This window comes from Coregonus lavaretus (genome assembly GCF_964263955.1).
Source record: "Coregonus lavaretus genome assembly, chromosome: 25".
Lineage (NCBI taxonomy): Eukaryota > Metazoa > Chordata > Actinopteri > Salmoniformes > Salmonidae > Coregonus > Coregonus lavaretus.
This window is the reverse complement of record NC_140012.1, coordinates 14,360,339-14,380,731: the sequence shown is the minus strand read 5'-3', so window position 1 is coordinate 14,380,731 and position 20,393 is coordinate 14,360,339. Positions and strand designations below refer to the sequence as shown.

General features: G+C 45.8%; 1 protein-coding gene across 3 annotated transcripts in view; it reads left to right on the top strand.

Annotated features, from left to right (window-relative positions):
• Positions 1-13,323, top strand: part of LOC311101037 (pleckstrin homology domain-containing family A member 1-like) — a 35,022-nt gene extending 21,699 nt beyond the window's left edge. For 2 of the 3 annotated variants that reach the window (XM_084142055.1, XM_084142054.1), the window contains exons 5-12: positions 569-666; positions 2,418-2,540; positions 5,134-5,274; positions 5,869-5,937; positions 7,751-7,815; positions 8,192-8,255; positions 8,403-8,492; positions 11,487-13,323. In XM_084142055.1, the coding sequence (XP_083998181.1) occupies positions 569-666; positions 2,418-2,540; positions 5,134-5,274; positions 5,869-5,937; positions 7,751-7,815; positions 8,192-8,255; positions 8,403-8,492; positions 11,487-11,882 (1,046 nt within the window). In that variant the 3' untranslated portion in view covers positions 11,883-13,323. Of the gene's footprint in view, positions 1-568; positions 667-2,417; positions 2,541-5,133; positions 5,275-5,868; positions 5,938-7,750; positions 7,816-8,191; positions 8,256-8,402; positions 8,493-9,746; positions 9,818-11,486 lie in introns of all 3 variants that reach the window. The other variant, XM_084142056.1, reaches the window with a different exon arrangement.
• Positions 13,324-20,393: the final 7,070 nt, after the last annotated feature.

Sequence of the window (20,393 nt, the reverse complement as noted above, 5' to 3'; positions counted from 1 at the left end):
TTTATCAGCCTGTGAGCATTCTATTGCATAGACTCCCATACAACAAGATATAGAAAAGTGTGAAAAACCAAAAAAGTGAATATTTTGGAGTGGCTATCATATTTGAATACCATCAAACATTTTTATGCTGGCCCATGGACTAATAGGTTGCTATTTGGGATGCATAGAAAGTTCTCTCTGGATTCTGAACTTGGGATTCAGTCGAGCACTGTAAACAGCATTATATTCTCTGAGTGTCAGACTAGTTGAAATATGTTACAGAGATGCATAGTTCAACTCTCCCAATGGGCCTAACTGACAGAACTGCTACTGTTCCCTTTTTGAAAACTGACCGCAAATCTCTCTTTCTCTCTCTCTCTCTCTCTCCCTCTCTCTCTCTCTCTCTCTCTCTATTACCCTATATTTCTCCCTCCCTCCTTTATCTCTCTCTCTCTCTCTCTCTCTCTCTCTCTCTCTCTCTCTCTCTCTCTCTCTCTCTCTCTCTCTCTCTCTCTCTCACTCTCACTCTCACTCTCACTCTCACTCTCACTCTCACTCTCTCACTCTCTCCCTCCCTCTCTCTCCCAAGTCATCAATGCCGGTATGAGGAAGTTCTACCTCCAGGCCAATGATCAGCAGGATCTGGTAGAGTGGGTCAACGTGCTCAACAACGCCACCAAGATCACAGTGAGTGCCCTGCCCCATCACCTGTAGCACTTTGTCACAACCCATACAGTGCCACCTCCTGTAGTACAAGACTGTTTCCATCTCAACCCCTCTGGAAAGGATCTGTTATTCAGAATGAGGATGTGTTATCCCATTTCAGCTAGCGTGAGTAGAAGTTTACAGAATAAGAAGGGTGTGATGGAGGAGGATGACAAGACAGGGCATACCTCGCATGTGTCTACTGTCAAGTCAGCAGGGGAGAGAAATACATTATGAAACGCTCATTGCACACAGTGTTATGGTCTGCTGGGTCCAGGAGCCCATGTCTGTCTCCTAGAAGGCATCCAAACCCCTCTGGACAGGGGATCATTTCCCTTAGTGCATCACCGAGGGACAGAACAGCGAGAGTGGCTTACTCTGCTCCTCTCCCTCCCCTCTGACTAGCCGCCGCATACATAATAATAAGCATACATGCATGCACACATACACACATACACACAGACGCATGCAAGCAAACACAGGCAGGCACGTACACACACACACTTGCCTTGCACAAACACACGCACATAGGCACGCATGCACACACACACACACACACACACACAGACCAGAGCAGGCAGGACAAAGGGGAATGCGAGTGTTGTGAGTCATGGACTGTCTCTACAGATTTGAGGGCTTCTGAAAATAACGCTCTCCCTTTGAAAAGGCAGTGCAGGGACAGAACAGAACTGTGTGCCTATGGATCAGCTTTCACAAAGATTCAGTGGAGAGGATGTTTCACTCCAATGCCTCTTCAACCACATCCATGTATGGGGAAGGGACTGGGCGTTGAGTATATTAACGTAATAATAAACTTTATAATAAATTCACGGTACGCATAGTTTGAAGAGACTTCAATACAGTGTTGTAGTCTTTATTGAGTTATATCCTGCTGCTGACAGACTAAAAAACAGTCTCACTGTTACACAACAAGGTCCCATACACAAACACACACACACTGTCGGGCATACAGGGGGCCCTACTACACACACACTCCATATATTGTGCCACACACTGCTATTAATAGACAGATGGCTGTCAATGTTTGACTGTGTATGTGTGCACTGGAGTGTGAGCCCTGGCCTTAGCAGGAGCACTAGTGGGGGGGGGGGATGCCTGCGGGCTACACACACACACACACACACACACATCAATCAATGACCACAGTGTAGCAGTGGCTCTCTGAAGCCCCCAGGCTAGAGTTGATGGAAAATACACTAACAAGCAGGCAGGGAGTACATCATATCACTACAGAGACTGCAGAGGGACACATCTAACAAGGTATTCGAGCATGTTGTCCACTCTGCTGGTCCTGGACTCCTGGCTCCTGATGCACTCTGGGAGTTTATGTTTATTTAAAGTGGCGCAGTGGTCTAAGGCACTGTATCACAGCAGTGCTAGCTGTGCCACTAGAGATCCTGGTTCGAATCCAGGCTCTTGTAGCCGGCCGCGACCGGGAGACCCATGGGGCGGCACCCAGCGTCGTCCAGGGTATGGGAGGGAATGGCCGGCAGGGATGTAGCTGAGTTGGTAGAGCATGGCGTTTGCAACGCCAGGGTTGTGGGTTCGATTCCCACGGGGGGCCAGTATGATTTTTTTTAAAAATAATGTATGCACTCACTAACTGTAAGTCGCTTCATGGGTATGACGCTACAAGCTTGGCACACCTGTATTTGGAGAGCTCTGGATAAGAGCGTCTGCTAAATGACTAAAATGTAAATGTAATATTCCAGGTGCCAAAGTCGGGGGATGGCCAGCCCAGTGCAGAGATGCCTCAGGAGGTGCTGGGTGCCATGAAGCAGATCTCCTATAAGACCGAGATCATAGGAGGGGTACCCATCATCACTGCCACACAGGTAAGGAAGGATCACCAGTCTGGCCCAGCAATTAACGAACCCTAACCTTGCCCACTCATATGAACATGAGTAGGGTTGCAAAAATTCAAGTAACTTTAATAAAATTATCATGTTTTCCAAAAGTCCCGGTTGGAATATTCCTGGAATCAAGAAGGAATAAGCAGGATATCCAGGATTCCTTCACCCAGGATTTCTGGAAAAAGTGGGACATTTCTGGAATTTTGGGAGAGTTACCGAAAATGTGCAATCCTAAACAGAAGGTCATCTGCTCAGTTGTGGCTTGGAACAGTTCAGTCAAATCTGTCAAGTGTGGTTTCGGACAGTTACAAGTAACTTGATTTCAGCCATGTTAACCAGGTAAATACAGTGCATTTGGAAAGTATTCAGACCCCTTGACTTTTTCCACATAGTGTTACGTTACAGCCTTATTCTAAAATGGATTACATTTTCCCCCTCATCAATCTACACACAATACCCCATAATGACAAAGCAAAAACAGGTTTTTATACATTTTTGCAAATGTATAAAAAAAACAGAAATATTACATTTACATAAGTATTCAGACCCTTTAATCAGTACTTTGTTGAAGCACCTTTGGCAGCGATTACAGCCTCGAGTCTTCTTGGGTATGACGTTACAAGCTTGGCACACCTGTATTTGGAGAGTTTCTCCCAATCTTCTCTGCAGATCCTCTCAAGTTCTATCAGGTTGGATAGGAAGCATCGCTGCACAGCTATTTTCAGGTCTCTCCAGAGATGTTCGATCGGGTTCAAGTCCGGGCTCTGGCTGGGCCACTCAACGACATTCAGAGACTTGTCCCGAAGCCACTCCTGCGTTGTCTTGGCTGTGAAGCCACTCCTGCGTTGTCTTGGCCTTGTCCTGTTGGAAGGTGAACCTTCGCCCCAGTCTGAGGTCCTGAGCGCTCTGGAGCAGGTTTTCATCAAGGATCTCTCTGTACTTTGCTCCGTTCTTCTTTCCCTCGATCCTGGGAAAAGAAGTCCCTGCCGCTGAAAAACATCCCCACAGCATGATGCTGCCACCACCATGCTTCACCGTAGGGAAGGTATTGGCCAGGTTATGAGCTGTGCCTGGTTTTCTCCAGACGTGACGCTTGGCATTCAGGCCAAAGAGTTCAATCTTGGTTTTATCAGACCACAGAATCTTGTTTCTCATGGTCTGAAGAGTCCTTTAGGTGCCTTTTGGCAAACTCCAAGCGGGCTGTCATGTGCCTTTTACTGAGGAGTTGCTTCCGTCTGGCCACTCTACCATAAAGACCTGATTGCTGGAGTGCTGCAGAGATGGTTTTCTTTCTAGAATGTTCTCCCATCTCCACAGAGGAACTCTGGAGCTCTATCAGAGTGACCATCGGGTTCTTGGTCACCTCCCTAATCAAGGCCTTTCTCCACCGATTGCTCAGTTTGGCCGTGCGGCCAGCTCTAGGAAGAGTCTTGGTGGTTCCAAACATCTTCTATTTAAGAATGATGGAGGCCACTGTGTTCTTGGGGACCTTCAATGCTGCCGAAATCTGTGCCTCGACACAATCCTGTCTCGGAGCTCTATGGACAATTCCTTCGACCTCATGGCTTGGTTTTTGCTCAGACATGCACTGTCGACTGTGGGACCTTATATAGGCAGGTGTGTGCCTTTCCAAATCATGTCCAATCAATTGAATGTACCACAGGTGGACGTAGTCAAGTTGTAGAAACATCTCAAGGATGATCAATGGAAACAGGATGCACCTGAGCACAATTTCGAGTCTCATAGCAAAGGGTCTGAATACTTATGTAAATAAGGTGTATATATTGGAAATTTGCAAACATTTCTAAAACCTTTTGTCACTTTGTCATTATGGGATATTGTGTGTAGATTGATGAGGATTTTTTAAATGTTTTAATCCATTTTAGAATAAGGCTGTAACGTAACAAAATGTGGAAAAGGTCAAGGGGTCTGAATACTTTCCGAATGCACTGTAAATAGATGGTCTGTCTGAAAGTGTCCATGGATCAGGCCATCTGCTAGCTAGACAGACAGTGACAGACATTTAATATAATGTTCCACTGACTGAGGTTTGTTTTCTGGTATGTATGAGCCATGAGCAGTTCAAGTCATATCCTGTCTTGTGCTGGTAGCTGGTGTGTAGCCAGTCAATAGTAGCTGAAAGTGAAAATTCACATCCAGATGCACAAGCTATGGTCTATGATGTCACTTCCTGTGTGGGTGGTGGCGGTGCATCGGGCCTCAAAAGTTGGCCTCAACTTCTGCTTGACACATGAAACAGGCAGTTAATTCTCTCATTATTGATTGCTGTTAACACACATCTCTAGTCACTGGAGATGTAGTGGGGGGCTTTTCCCACACACATCTGATTCTGTGTGTGTGTGTGTGTGTCTGTTTGTGTGTGTGTGTGTCTGTGCGTTGGCGTGCCTGATTGCTTGTGCATGTGCGTATTATCATTATTATTATATTAACTTTTATTTAGTCATGGGAAATGGTGAGCTCCTTGAGCTCCTTTTTTAAAAAGGATACCCCCGCGCGTATGTTCATACTTCGTACACTTATGTGTGTGTGTCCTCCCTCTTCCCCTGTGGTGCAGGAGCAGGGCAACGGGGGGCAGAACGGAGCAGACAGGGGGAACCTGCGGAAGGCCCACAGCCAGCTGCCCTACCTCCTGGGGCGGGGGGCACAGGACCAGGCTCTCATCAAGGCTGGATACTGTGTCAAGCAGGGAGCTGTGGTAGGTAGACAGTAGAGGAGGACTCTCTCTCGGGGGAGGGGCGAGAGTGCTGTTGTAGCAGCCTACACTCAGACCATGGACGTATTCATAAAGGAATGCAGTGGAAAACATTTTGCACAGAAAATGAAAATGAGTGTTTCTTATTGGACAAGTCCAGGTAGTCGCTCCCTGTTTCTGTCCATTTTCCTCTGTGTGGTACCTAATGAATACACCACAGGCTCAGAGATATTCTCTGTCAGCTACAAGCATTTAATACTACCAGCGCTGTGTGTTTGTTGTTGTGTAGGATTATGATGAGTTAGAAAGCAGCGGGATTCTGACCAGATGTTTGGGACACAAAGCCAGGGTGCTGAGGGTGAATTATATCCCTCATTGTTGTCCTGCCGTTAACCTACTGTACCTTCTCTTATCTCCTATAAATAGACCATATTAACCACAGTAATCCAGCCATTCTAAAGCAAGCAGTGGTCCTATACAATATCAGAATAGCTATCAATTAGCCACATTCTTTGCAAGTCAATGGATTTGGAGGTGCTGGAAATGTTGCTAGCCAATTGTATATGGCTTTCAAATGTTTTCCTTTCTCTTCCGCAGATGAAAAACTGGAAGAGGAGATACTTCTTACTGGAGGAGAACGCGGTCAGCTACTTTAAGTCAGACCTGGTGAGTGGGAATCTCTCTCCTCTCCATCTCTGCGACTGTGAGCGAGGTGACACACTCTCCACATAAAATGTCCTTGAGCCGCCCACCCGCCTGCCCCAACACACACACACACACACACACACACACACAATACAATACAAAGGAGCTGTGTGACCCCATTGGCCAGCAGTTCGTCTTTGTGTTGCACCTGTGTTTCACAGACCCCTAGAGCCCTGGACAGACAGACACACACACACACACACACACACACACACACACACACATCAGATAAGAGCTGACTCCAGGCCTGTGCATTGTTCACGGCTCCCAAAGCTCTTGGCACAGCTACTAATAAATAGGACTTCCAAATCGACAAGCCTGGTTTTGATTTCTCCTCTATGAGGGAAAGGTTAGATTCTTAGCATTCATATTCTGTGCTGTGGCTAAATGACTGCTAGATTGTTGATAGATCTGTTTGTCCCTCTCACGTTCTGCACCTCCTCTCTCATGATCTGAGAGGTAGAGAACAAGTTCAGACAAGAGGGACAAGTTGTCTGCCTCTTTTCCTCCGTTAGGAGTGGTTAGTGTGCTGCTGCAGTGGAATTAGCTTGTCTCCCATTGGCCCTAACACTGGGCCTGAGTGTGTACTCTCTGTCCAGACCACTTCATCTCTCCATCCTCTCCTACTAAAATGCCATTAATGCCTCTATCCCATTGCCAAAGACATGCAGAGATACGTCTCTTATAGAGATAATGATGGGGTTGAGCTATTGATTGTCCCTGGGCTTGCAACGTCAACATATCCAGACAAGCTCATTAACACACCCACACCTATTTTGATGCCCTACTGTAATCTCATAGTGTGTGTGTGGTTATAGGGGGACGGGGGTATTACCTTTGGGGATTGTTGTCTCAGCACGTTGTGAATTCCATTCCTGGTGCTCCACGTGTAGACAGAGTAGCATGTCCCAGCCTGTGTTCTTGTGTGTGTGGGTGTGTGCTTCGGCATTCGTGTTTGTGTGCTGCCTTGGCACTCTCTGCCAGAGTCTCTGGGGGCTTGCCCTGTGTAACACTACCCTCCACACTCCTGCTTAGTGGTTTAGCAAGATGGGAAAGAATTGCGTACAATTAAAGACTCGACCTGTGTCTCCGTCACAAGGCAATTATCTACCCCAGGATCAGACCCGGGCCCCCTTCTCCGCTGCCTTTTCCCCCTTTATTAGGCTTCACTCTGCAGCTTTGAGCTGTGTGTGTGTGGGTGAATGGATGGGTGGTTGGCAGCAGGTGGGCAGGGATCCTGTTATGTTCCTAATAATATAGCATAATGTCAATGAGAGCCTATTGTCAATAATCATATGCTTAATCCTAGAACCTTTAGCAGATGGGGAAAATGAGGCAAGTCCTCAGTTTAGTCCTACAGTGGATGCATTTTTGTCCCATAGCTTCATTCTAGGCCTGTGATAGCTGTTGTCCAGGGTGTTACGTGCAGCTTGCTGATGCTGAGCCTCTCTAAAAAGCAAGCGTGACGAAACGCCCTGGATCAGAGCTAGGCCTGTGAGTACTCCCCTCCTACCCTCTCAGCCTGTCCTCTCTATTCAAGGCACATCAGGAACTAGCTCTGGTGCTGTCACGTTACATTAGCCTTAGGCTTCACTTTGTGTTTTGTTTATGTCATGTTGCTTGTGTCGAATTAATTATATATTGTGATGGTGTAACATGTTCTGTGGCTATCTCCTCTTTTCTCTCACACTTTCTTTCTTTCTCTCTGTCTTTCTTTCTTTCGCTGTCTTTCTTTGTCTTTCTCTCTTTCTTTCTTTCTCTCTCTTTCTCTTAGGAGAGAGAGCCACTGCGTGTAATCCCGCTGAAAGAGGTTCACAAAGTTCAGGAGTGCAAGCAGAGGTCAGTGTCTTTTACTCTTTAGTCACTGAGCTAGACAGATTGGCTATTGACACTGGCAGACCAAGTGCCAAGGTGATAGGGCTGGGAGGGAGACGTGGGCTGTGTCCCAAATGGCACCCTATTCCCTATTTGGTGCACTGCTTTTGACCAGGGACAATATACACTATATAGGGAACAGCGTGCCATTTGGGACACAGACATGGCTGACAACTGTAGCGTCCTCACAGATAAGAAAAGTAAATGTTGGATATGGACTCACAGAATTGGCTTACTGTCATCATTCGATGGCGATGCACTCTCTTACATTCACACCCAGTGATTTACGTTACTGGATGTTTGAATATGAATGAAAGTGGTGTCATCTCTTTCTATCCAGTGACTTAATGCAGAGGGACAATCTATTTGAAGTGGTCACTAGCTCAAGGACCTTTTACATACAGGTGAGACAATTTCTTTCTCCAGATAATGTCTGAATATATTGACTGAATTCCCTTGAAGAGATACAGTAACTGTCCATTGCCATTGGCACACAGTAACCTATTCCTCTCTCTCTGTTTTCTTTGTGACCCCTCTTCCTTCCTCTGTAGTCGGACAGTCCAGAGGAGATGCACAGCTGGATCAAGGCCATCTCAGGAGCCATTGTGGCCCAGCGGGGGCCTGGACGCTCAGCTGCCTCTGTACGTATGCAGTTCCTGCATACTGGCTCTGTATGGGACCCACAGGGTGTCAAAACGTTCAACACTTTAGTTCCAGCCAAGTATTACATAACACACCTGGTTCAACTAACCAAGGGCTTGATGGTTAGTTGGATCAGGTGTGTTTGTGCTGGGCTAGAATAAAAGCCTGCACGTTCTGTGTGTGCCCAGGAAGGGTATTGGAGATCTCTGCTCTGAGGGGGAGAAACTTTACTGTCTCTGCAGGAAACCATATTTTATCGAAATATCAAATCAAAATCAAATCAAATCAAATTTTATTGGCCACATGCGCCGAATACAACAGGTGCAGACATTACAGTGAAATGCTTACTTACAGCCCTTAACCAACAGTGCATTTATTTTTAATAAAAAAGTAGAATAAAACAACAAAAAAGTGTTGAGAAAAAAAGAGCAGAAGTAAAATAAAATAACAGTAGGGAGGCAATATATACAGGGGGGTACCGGTGCAGAGTCAATGTGCGGGGGCACCGGCTAGTTGAGGTAGTTGAAGTAATATGTACATGTGGGTAGAGTGACTATGCATAAATAATTAACAGAGTAGCAGCAGCGTAAAAAGATGGGGTGGGGGGGCAGTGCAAATAGTCTGGGTAGCCATGATTAGCTGTTCAGGAGTCTTGTGGCTTGGGGGTAGAAGCTGTTGAGAAGTCTTTTGGACCTAGACTTGGCACTCCGGTACCGCTTGCCGTGCGGTAGCAGAGAGAACAGTCTATGACTAGGGTGGCTGGAGTCTTTGACAATTTTGAGGGCCTTCCTCTGACACCGCCTGGTATAGAGGTCCTGGATGGCTAGAATGTCTCTAGTTTGTAGATAATCTGTTTCTGGCTGTTTGGAATTTAAACCATTCACCCACCCACCACCCCAGTTTAGAAACTGGACATCACAGTTGGATTTCTATACCTGTGTGCCACCGTGATTTTCATTTTTTTTGTTGGTTTCCATGTTCGTATATTTGCATTGACATACTGTAGGTGTAGCTTACACTACAGTACACAAGGCAGTATTCTATCTCTACTCAACCAGGTGATGCTGCGAGATACCCCACCTCAAACCGTAACCGACGGTCACCTTGGAACACACACACACGCACAGAATAGGAAACTCCACCGCCAAATCCAGCCACTCTCCTGTTCTCTCTCCTCCCTGCCTCTCTCCCTCTCTCGGCCTCCCCCCGTTCTCTCTCTCCTAACGAAGCTGTGCATTACTGTGTTGTTGCAGATGCGTCAGGCCCGTCGGCTGTCGAACCCTTGTATACAGAGGTATACATTCCGCAATGGTGAATGCAGCACGTATGTGAGCCCCCGTGTCAGTCAAGCAGCTTCCTCTCTGTTTCGCCAAGTAGTAGTCCTAGGTTGCATCTGAAATGTCAGCATATTCCTTAAATTGTGCACTACTTTTGACCAGGGCCCATAGGGAGGCTCTGGTCAAAACCTATTTTCCCTATATAGTGTTCATTTCGACCAGGGGAGCTCTGGTCAAAAGACGTGCACTATATAGGGAATAGGGTGCCATTTCAGATGCAGCCCTAGTCTACTGTAGTGGAATGAAGCTTTGATGACTGCTTATTCCCCTCTGAAACACCCAAGCAAGCCCAGTTACTAACTAGATAATAGATAGACTTCCATCTCATGCTTGAGTGCTGATCATTAGCCCCGCCCCCCTTCTCCATCCTAACTGTTCTGGACAGACATCATCTAATCTGCCATTGATTGACCAGACTAACTCGACAAATCCACATGACCTCACTCCTCCTCCTTCCAGAGCTCAGTATTGACTGGTCTGTTCTTGACTAGGCTTCTTGGAAAACTCCCTCTGGCATCAGTGGTTTTCGATACCTTCTTCCTCAACCGATTTTAATGCATTTACAACACATTTTGTGATCTCCAGGTCCGTTTTTGGCAGTTTTTTCACAATTCTGGTTGTGAACTGAGTTCCCGTTCCTTTATACAGACAATGAAAAAATGAAAAGGGCCATCTATCTGGCCTCCATGTGCAAGCAAATATTCCACATAGAACCCACTTGCGTCACTGGGTTCCAATGTAGCGTGGGAAGCTGTAGTACAGGAACCTGTAGCTGCTATCTAGGCCTAAGGCTGGTGGTGCATGTTCCCCCACCTCTCCTAGAAACACACACAGCAATCCTCAAGGTTGACCATTACAGTATATCTTCATTCATTCTTTCATTCATTCATTGGCTTCAACATCTTACACTTACCAACTTTGAGACTTTTTAACATTTCCACATTTCTTTTAGTCTCTAGTTACCCATTTGGTTTGGGGAAAGTATGTCTAGTAGTTTGAAGCCTTTCATGCTCTCTAATGACCCAGTAATACTGTGATTCTTGTCAACATGTCCTCATGCACCCCACCCCTTCAACACACACTTACGTTCTCAGAGTTCTACCCATTTATTCTGATTTCTTTTCATTCCTTATTTTCTCGAATCTCACCCTGTGTCACTTTTTCCACTTTTTCACTCCCTTGCTGGAACTCGCCATTCCTCAACAGGTTTTTAGCTCGCTGTAACTGGTCATCTTTTCGCTAACATTTGGCCGTCTGTTTTCTTTGTTTTGTCTTTTGTCCCTGTCGTGTTTTTCAGAGAGTCAAATGTGACAGTGAGGTACTAACATTCCCCAAGTGAGCTCTACTGTACATCCACTGTCTACTGTACCACCACTGTGTGTGCTGCCATCCTCCTCCTTCAACTACATCTGCTGCCTTAGTCTGCCGCTGCTTATCTCCTGCTTCCTCCACTACTCCTCTTTGCACCAGCACCACTATAGATACTACTACTGCTTCTACTACTGCTGCTGCTGTCCTACCTCCCTTTGCCACCCTTTGTCACTGCCCCTGCTACAGCACTGTGACTGACCTGACTGACTCCCCTGCATCCAGTGCTTCTGAATCTGAATGACTTTGTCCCCCTCCTACCTCCGTTCCCTCCCGTACACTCTGCAGGAGCACAGCGACCACTCCACCACCAACACCCCCTCCGCCTTCTACTGTAGCAGCAACCAGGGGGGACCCCCTCTCCCTCGCTCGCCCATCCAGGCAGAGCTCCCCTACCCCCAGCCCCAGAGGGTCCCGGGCCCGGGCCCTGACCTGGAACAGCCAGGACTTCATGGGCCTGCTGCCCTGGCGAGGCCACCAGGGGGCACCACCACGGCACCGCTCCCGCCTCTCTCTCCAGGAGACCCCTCGTCTGTCCAAGTGAGTGCCTCGTCCCATTACCACACCAAAGCCCACCAGGAGGACCTGTCGCCATGGAGACGGCGCAGCAAGGTAGAGGGCGACCAACCGGAACTCTCCTCCCTCAGCTTCGAGGACTCAGACCTGCATGTCAGCCTGGTGTGAGCCTCTAACCCTGACCCCTCCGGTCTGGATTCACACTGACAGAAAGGGGACTGGACACAGTGGACAGTCATCAACAACGACAAGAGGAAAGCCAATCAAACGTGACCAAAATGGAGCTGAACCAATCAGAGCCAACCTGGCCCTCAGGAAGACAGGAAGTGGTCCCTGGCTGTGACCGTTGATCGTCTACTCTCCCCTGTTTCCAGACCCTCTCTTAACACAGCAAATGGCGTGACTTTTCAGGGCAAGGAGATGTCGTCAGATTCTGTTTTATTTCAGTCTTTTTCATTATTGATATTTCTGTTGGGTGTTGCTCTTTCTTTCTTGTTGTTGGTATTGTATGGTATGATTCCTGAACATCCTCCCCTGTCCATTGGCTCAAGAGGTTACAAGAGGTGGACTGGGTTGGCTACTCTGCTGAGAAACTCACTAATCATGTTTGTCATTCTGTCCCACACCACTTCCTCCTCCCCGAAGTCACTTGATTTACTGTTATCAGGGTTGTTGGGACTACTATAAAAAAGGGGCTAGATGTTATTTGTATTCATAGTTATGTAAATGAAAAAGGTTTAACTGTTGACAATGAGACAACCCCACTCATACATAAAAACATAAACGTGAGGTTTAGATTTGTATGTACTTTTAAGATGTGAAATATACTTGCTTTTAAGCTGACCGTTTAGTTTCTATCCAAAGCATGCTGTTGTTGAAGCACATAATGAAATATGGAACCAAATCCTAAAGATAACTTATCAGATGAAAATCCCTGCAGCTTTCTTATTTTCAGTTACGTTTTAGAGAGAAAGTGGGTGTTATGTGTTATATTTCTGTTTTTAGTCATCATTCAGATACATATGCTTTGAGTCCTTCTGTTCATATGAGAGTTACAACTGTTGTGTTTTAGACTCTCTCTCTCGCTCTCATCAGTCACACACACACTGTCACACCTCTGTGTTTTGCCAAATGAAGTTCTGCACTGTATTGTATGTGCCTGCCAATGTTAGCATGCATTTGTATAGAGACTTCTCCCTCAGGAGGACATATACAGTACAACACATCTATACGCCTCTGGGCAGGGCCTTTCAATTGGCACTTTGTGGACTGTGGGCAGATAAGCTGCCCACTGCCCTTGATCTGTTTTATGGGTGTTCCTTCGTGGTCCTCTTCTCTTTTCTACTGTACGACTATTTTACTACTTTTCCATATGCTGTGACAGTTTGTGTGTCTGTGGGGAGGCATACTGTGCTTCTCAGCTGTACTGTTCCTGTAACTTGTTACTGTGTTGCACACCTCTTACTGTATAGCTGGTAAAGTGCCTGCATTCTCTCTATAGAGAAAAAAAAACAAGAAGCTATTTTGACCCTTTTAATTGTGTACCTGATGTTCTGAATCATGTGCATTATTTATTAAGTGGAGTTTGAAAATACATCAATGGATTCAAGTTGGAGTGACTTTGCTTCTTATTTGTGTTGACTCAAGTCATTTAAATAATATATTTTTTGTTGGATGCAGTCAAAACAGAAAATTGACACCATCTAGTGCTGAAGGAAAGAACTACAAGTCCTTGTTTTGCTCATATGTTTTTATTCCCTACAATGTCTGCTATGTTCACTTCTTCTGTAACCCCACCTTTTCCAGCATGTTATTGTAGATTGCATTTAGAGGTGTAACCAATTTTTATAGTGTTAAAAGTTGACACATCAAGGCCTGGTAAGACCATAGGAAATGACTTGGCAAAGCAGGTCTCTACTGCCTTCTGTTGGCCTTGCTTATTGGCATCTATGGCCAACTGAGATAGTTACTGTGAATTGGAAATATTTGTATTATTAATACATCTAAATATGTAGTAAATATCTCTCATTCATCTCAATTTGGTCTTCTGAACAAAGGTGAATTCCATCAGTCTGAATGATCAGGGCCACATCATACCCCTAAGGTTGCGTCCTATTTCCTGTGTAGTGCACCAGAGCCCATAGGGATATACATCCAATAAAAACACTCAGAAATAACAAACTGCTTAAACATATTGGAACAGGTCTCAGAGTTTGGATGTTACTGGCAGGGATTGAGTGTGGCCAAAGCTTGTTGTTGTAGCAAATTGCATTGAGGACTTAACAATAGGAATCCCTCTCCATTCCCGAGTTCAGGTTTGAGTAACTCTGACTTTGATTCAAATGGACATTCGTAGTTCTTCATTAGAAGTGTGAGTTCACATGTAATGGGCTCGTATTGAGAAGGATGTGCTTGCCAGATAGTGTAACTCTAAAGAATACAAACAGGAGACCCACTGGGCACAGACATCAATTCAACGTCTATTCCACATTGGTTCAACGTAATTTCATTGAAGTGACGTGGAAACAACGTTGATTCAACCAGTGTGTGCCCAGGGGGGAGCAATCACTGGGAAATCTCCTATCTATATTGATGACTGCAGTGAGTGAAGTTGAACACACATCTCCTCTGATGCCACTAATGTCAGTTAAAATAAACAGTGGTGGCGGCTTGCACTTCAGCATAATCATGAATCTTCAAGCTGGCCTCTGCTCTCATCATGAAGAGCCCCCTAGCTGTTATCTGTAGTTACATAACAAGCCCAGAGTTGTTCTTGGTCACGACCTAGTCATGCAGGTTGGACACCACAGTGTAATGATGCTGTGAAGGCAACAGGTCTCTAGCCACTGATCCCAGGCCTGTCCTGCTGGCCCTTGGCTGTCAGGTCTAGTTATACGCATCAGGTTCGTTCTGATCCTAGGCCTTTTCTAAATATTTAGGGCTAGTTGTACGAATCAGGTCCGTCCTGTCAAACCCAGGGCCCGTGGCGGCGAGTGATGATGTCAGCAATGATGACATGGCCCCTAACAGAGGCCTCTGAGTGAGTCAAGGACAACATAAACAGCTGGATGAGCTCTGTAACCACAACAACGGGGGTAAACAGAGCCTGACCTGCATGGTCCGCCCCAGTGCCTGTCAATGGCCGGGTCCAGCTCATTATTTTCCTGGGGTGCTGAGGATTTCTCCACACTCGTCCCTGTGTGCTTAATGGAGATCACTCACAATGAGAGAGTGGTTGGAGCCTAACATCTGCACTGCCAGAGAACACAGCAAGCCTCCCTTCCCTCCTTCCCTCCCTCCCTCCCTCGATTCATCGCAGTGTGTGTGTGTTTGTGTGTGTGCGTGTGTGTGTGTGTGATGGTGTCACTGACACACCCACTTTAGTGTTGCTTAAGAGATGCTTGATTCCAGCTGTTACAATGTGATGGAGCAAAAGTGTATCTGAATGTTAGATATACTGCTACATCTTTTGCAGAAATATACACATTTGACTGGTTCTGAGAAACTCCAAACATTACAGTACATGTGACATACTATGGCCAATACGTTTCCTGCTTAACTAATCACTGCTTTGCATGCTTCGCTTCCAGTGTCTTCTTCCATATCTCCTATGATGTTGTCAGACACAGCTGGTGAGCAAGATTACCAATCACATGATTTAAGTTAGGATAAACAAAACAGCCCAAGGCACCCACTACCAAAATAATGTACAAAACAAAACAGAGTAGTTAAATTGACCTGGAATGGTAAGCTCTCCACTCTGTCATTGCATTACTGTAATTCACTTAATTTCCCCCACGTGTATTGTTTATTTCCTGTTAAGCACTCCCAGATGAAATGAAAGTGAACAATAAATGTTACAAGAGATGATGTAAGTTTGACATCAATTTCACTTCGGCTCATGTTTTCGAACCAACCGTCTACTTTAAACTCCAACACAGACCTATAAACTTCCAACTGCACTGCTGAAGCACCGCTGCTGCACAACTAAGGTCTCCTTGTGCAACTTTACAGTCCCTTAATACATTAGAAAGAGCTACACTTGCTTCGTTAGCACTTGGTAGACGCTTCTAAGCTTCTTAATCAATTTAATGGACCATGCAGCAACACTTCAGCATCTAATAAGATAAATGGTAGTGCTCAGCTGGATCTTTTCCCCACCAGTACGGTTTAGGATAGAGGACAATGTGTTCCCACAGAAAGATGGCTCTCTACAGCCAGCTCTGGTTAACCAACAACCCCAAGCATTGCCAAAATATTTTGGGGACAGGACAATGAGGATTGGGAGTCTTGTGGTGGGATTTCTATCAAGTAAAGAACATTGTCTCTTGTGGCTAATGTGGCTTCCTTTACCTTCCAGCACCAAATAAAATAAAATAAAATAAAATGTTATTTGTCACATGCGCCGAATACAACAGGTGTAGTGTCACGCCCTGACTCAGGGGACTCTTATATGTTGAGTCAGGGTGTGTATTTTCCTTGTTGTGCTTTTTCAATGTGTGGGATCTAGTATGTATAGTTCTATGTTGGCCGGTGTGGTTCCCAATCAGAGGCAGCTGTCGCTCGTTGTCTCTGATTGGGGACCATACTTAGGCAGCCTATTGGCACTGTGTAGTTGTGGGATCTTGTTAAGGTTTGTGTCTACCTTAGGACTTCACGTTTCGTTTCGTTTATTGTTTTGTTGTGTGTTTATTTAGTTTAATAAACATGTACGTATATCACGCTGCGCCTTGGTCTGACCCGTCATTCAACGAACGTGACATGTAGACCTTATCGTGAAATGCTTACTTACAAGCCCTTAACCAACAATGCAGTTCAAGAAATAGAGTTAAGAAAATATTTAGTAAATAAACTAAAGTAAAAAATTAATAAAAACGACAAGTAACACAAGGAAATGACATAACAATAACAAGGCTATATACAGGGGGTACCAGTACCGAGTCAATGTGCGGGGGTACAGGTTAGTCGAGGTAATTTGTAAAGTGACTATGCATAGATAATAACCAGAGGGGGGGGTCAATTTAAATAGTCCGGGTGGCCATTTTATTAATTGTTCAGTCATTTTACAGCTTGGGGGTAGAAACTGTTAAGGAGCCTTTTGGACCTAGACTTGGCTCTCCGGTACCGCTTGCCATGCGGTAGCAGAGAGAACAGTCTATGACTCGGGTGACTGGAGTCTTTGACAATTTTTGGGGCCTTCCGCCTAGTATATAGGTCCTGGATGGCAGGAAGCTTGGCCCCAGTGATGTATTGGGCTGTATGCACTACCCTCTGTAGTGCCTTGCGGTCGGAGGCCGAGCAGTTGCCATACCAGGTGGTGATGCAACCAGTCAGGATGCTCTCCATGGTGCAGCTGTATAACTTTTTGAGGATCTGGGGATCCATGCCAAATCTTTTCAGTCTCCTGAGGGGGAAAAGGTGTTGTGCCCTCTTCACAACTGTCTTGGTGTGTTTGGACTATGATAGTTTGTTGGTGATGTGGACACCAAGGAACTTGAAACTCTCGACCCGCTCCACTTCAGCCCCGTCGATGTTAATGGGGGCCTGTTTGGCCCTCCCTTTCCTATAGTCCACGATCAGCTCCTTTGTCTTGCTCACATTGAGGGAAAGGTTGTTGTCCTGGCACCACACTGCCAGGTCTCTGACCTCCTCCCTATAGGCTGTCTCATCGTTGTCTGTGATTAGGCCTACCACTGCTGTGTCGTCAGCAAACTTAATGTTGGTGTTGGAGTCGTCAATGAACAGTATTCTCACATAGGTGTAATTTTTGTCCAGGAGGGAAAGGGCAGTGTGGAGTGCGATTGGGAATGCATCATCTGTGGATCAGTTGGGGCGGTATGCGAATTGGAGTGGGTCTAGGGTTTCCGGCATGATGGTGTTGATGTGAGCCATGACCAGCCTTTCAAAGCACTTCATGGCTACCGACGTGAGTGCTACAGGGCGGTAATCATTTAGTCAGGTTACCTTTGCTTTCTTGGGCACAGGGACTATGGTGGTCTGTTTGAAACATGTAGGTTTTACCGACTCGGTCAGGGAGAGGTTGAAAATGTCAGTGAAGACACTTGCCAGTTGGTCCGCGCATGCTTTGAGTAATCCGTCTGGCCCCACGGCTTTGTGAATGTTGACCTGTTTAAAGGTCTTGCTCACATCGGCTAGGGAGAGTGTGATCACACAACTGGTGCTCTCATGCATGCTTCAGTGTTGCTTGCCTCAAAGCGGGAAGAATAGACATTTTGCTCATCTGTTAGGCTCGCGTCACTGGGCAGCTCGTGGCTGGGTTTCCCTTTGTAGTCCATAATTGTTTTCAAGCCTTGCCACATCTGACGAGCGTCAGAGCTGGTGTAGTACGATTCAATCTTAGTCCTGTATTGACGCTTTGCCTGTTTGATGGTTTGTCTGCGGGCATAGCGGGATTTCTTATAAGCGTCCGGATTAGTGTCCCGCTCCTTGAAAGCGGCACCTTTAGCTCGGGGCGGATGTTGCCTGTAATCCATGGCTTCTGGTTGGGAAATGTTTGTACGGTCACTGTGGGGACGACGTCGTCGATGCACTTATTGATGAAGCCAGTGACTGAGTTGGTAAACTCCTCAATGCCATTGGATGAATCCCGGAACATATTCCAGTCTGTGCTAGCAAAACAGTCCTGTAGCGTAGCATCTGCGTCATCTGACCACTTCCATATTGAGCGAGTCACTGATACTTCCTGCTTTAGTTTTTGCTTGTAAGCAGGAATCAGGAGGATAGAATTATGGTCAGATTTGCCAAATGGAGGGCGAGGGAGAGCTTTGTACCCGTCTCTGTGTGTGGAGTAAAGGTGGTCTAGAGTTTTTTTCCCCTCTGGTTGCACATGTGACATGCTTGTAGAAATGAAGTAAAACTGATTTAAATTTGCCTGCATTAAAGTTCCCGGCCACTAGGAGCACCGCTTCTGGATGAGCATTTTCTTGCTTGCTTATGGCCTTATACAGCTCGTTGAATGCGGCCTTAGTACCAGCATCGGTTTGTGGTGGTAAATAGATGGCTACGAATTAGACATCGCGCACCAACAGTTATTGACAAATAGACACACACCCCGCCCCTCGTCTTACCGTCTTACGTACAGTACCAGTCAAAAGTTTGGACACACCTACTCATTCCTGGGTTTTTCTTTATTTTAATTATTTTATACATTGTAGAATAATAGGGAAGACATCAAAACTATGAAATATCACATATGGAATCATGTAGTAACCAAAAAATGGTTAAACAAATCAACATATATTTTATATTTGAGATTCTTCAAAGTAGCCGCCCTTTGCCTTGATGACAGCTTTGCACACTCTTGGCATTCTCTCAACCAGCTTCATGAGGTAGTCACCTGTAATGCATTTAAATTAACAGTTGTGCCTTCTTAAAATTGAATTTGTAGAATTTTTTTCCTTCTTAATGCGTTTGAGCCAATCAGTTGTGTTGTGACAAGGTAGGGTGGTATACAGAAGATAGCCCTATTTGGTAAAATACGAAGTCCATATTATGGCAAGAACAGCTCAAATAAGCAAAGAGAAACCACAGTCCATCATTACTTTAAGACATGAAGGTCAGTCAATCTGGAGAATTTCAAGAACCAAGTGCAGTCGCAAAAACCATCAAGCGCTATGATGAAACTGGCTCTCATGAGGACCGCCACAGGAAAGGAAGACCCAGAGTTACCTCTGCTGCAGAGGATAAGTTCATTAGAGTTAACTGCACCTCAGATTGCAGCCCAAATAAATGCTTCACAGAGTTCAAGTAACAGACACATCTCAACATCAACTGTTCAGAGGAGACTGCGTGAATCTCATGGTCGAACTGTTGCAACGAAACCACTACTAAAGGACACCAATAAGAAGAAGAGACTTGCTTCGGCCAAGAAACATGAGCAATGGACATTAGACCGGTGGAAATCTGTCCTTTGGTCTGATGAGTCCAAATTCGAGATTTTTGGTTCCAACTGCCGCGTCTTTGTGAGACGCAGAGAAGGTGAACGGATGATCTCTGCATGTGTGGTTCCCACCGTGAAGCATGTAGGAGGAGGTGTGATGGTGTGGGGGTGCTTTGCTGGTGACACTGTCAGTGATTTATTTAGAATTCAAGGCATACTTAACCAGCATGGCTACCACAGCATTCTGCAGCGATACGCCATCACATCTGGTTTGCCTTTAGTGGGACTATCATTAGTTTTTCAACAGGACAATGACACAAAACAGACCTCCAGGCTGTGTAAGGGCTATTTGACCAAGAAGGAGAGTGATGGAGTGCTGCATCAGATGACCTGGCTACCACAATCACCTGACCTCAACCCAATTGAGATGGTTTGGGATGAGTTGGACCACAGAGTGAAGGAAAAGCAGCCAACAAGTGCTCAGCATATGTGGGAACTCCTTCAAGACTGTTGGAAAAGCATTCCAGGTGTAGCTGGTTGAGAGAATGCCAAGAGTGCACAAAGCTGTCATCAAGGCAAAGGGTTGCTATTTTGAAGAATCTAAAATATAAAATATATTTTGATTTGTTTAACTCTTTTTTGGTTACTACGTGATTCCAGATTTTGACTGGTACTGTAGCTGCTCTGTCCTGCCGATGCACAGAGAACCCAGCCAGTGTGCTGCAGTCAACTATTACTGTACTGTAGATCTTTCTCTCTCAAACAGCTGGTGGCTCTCG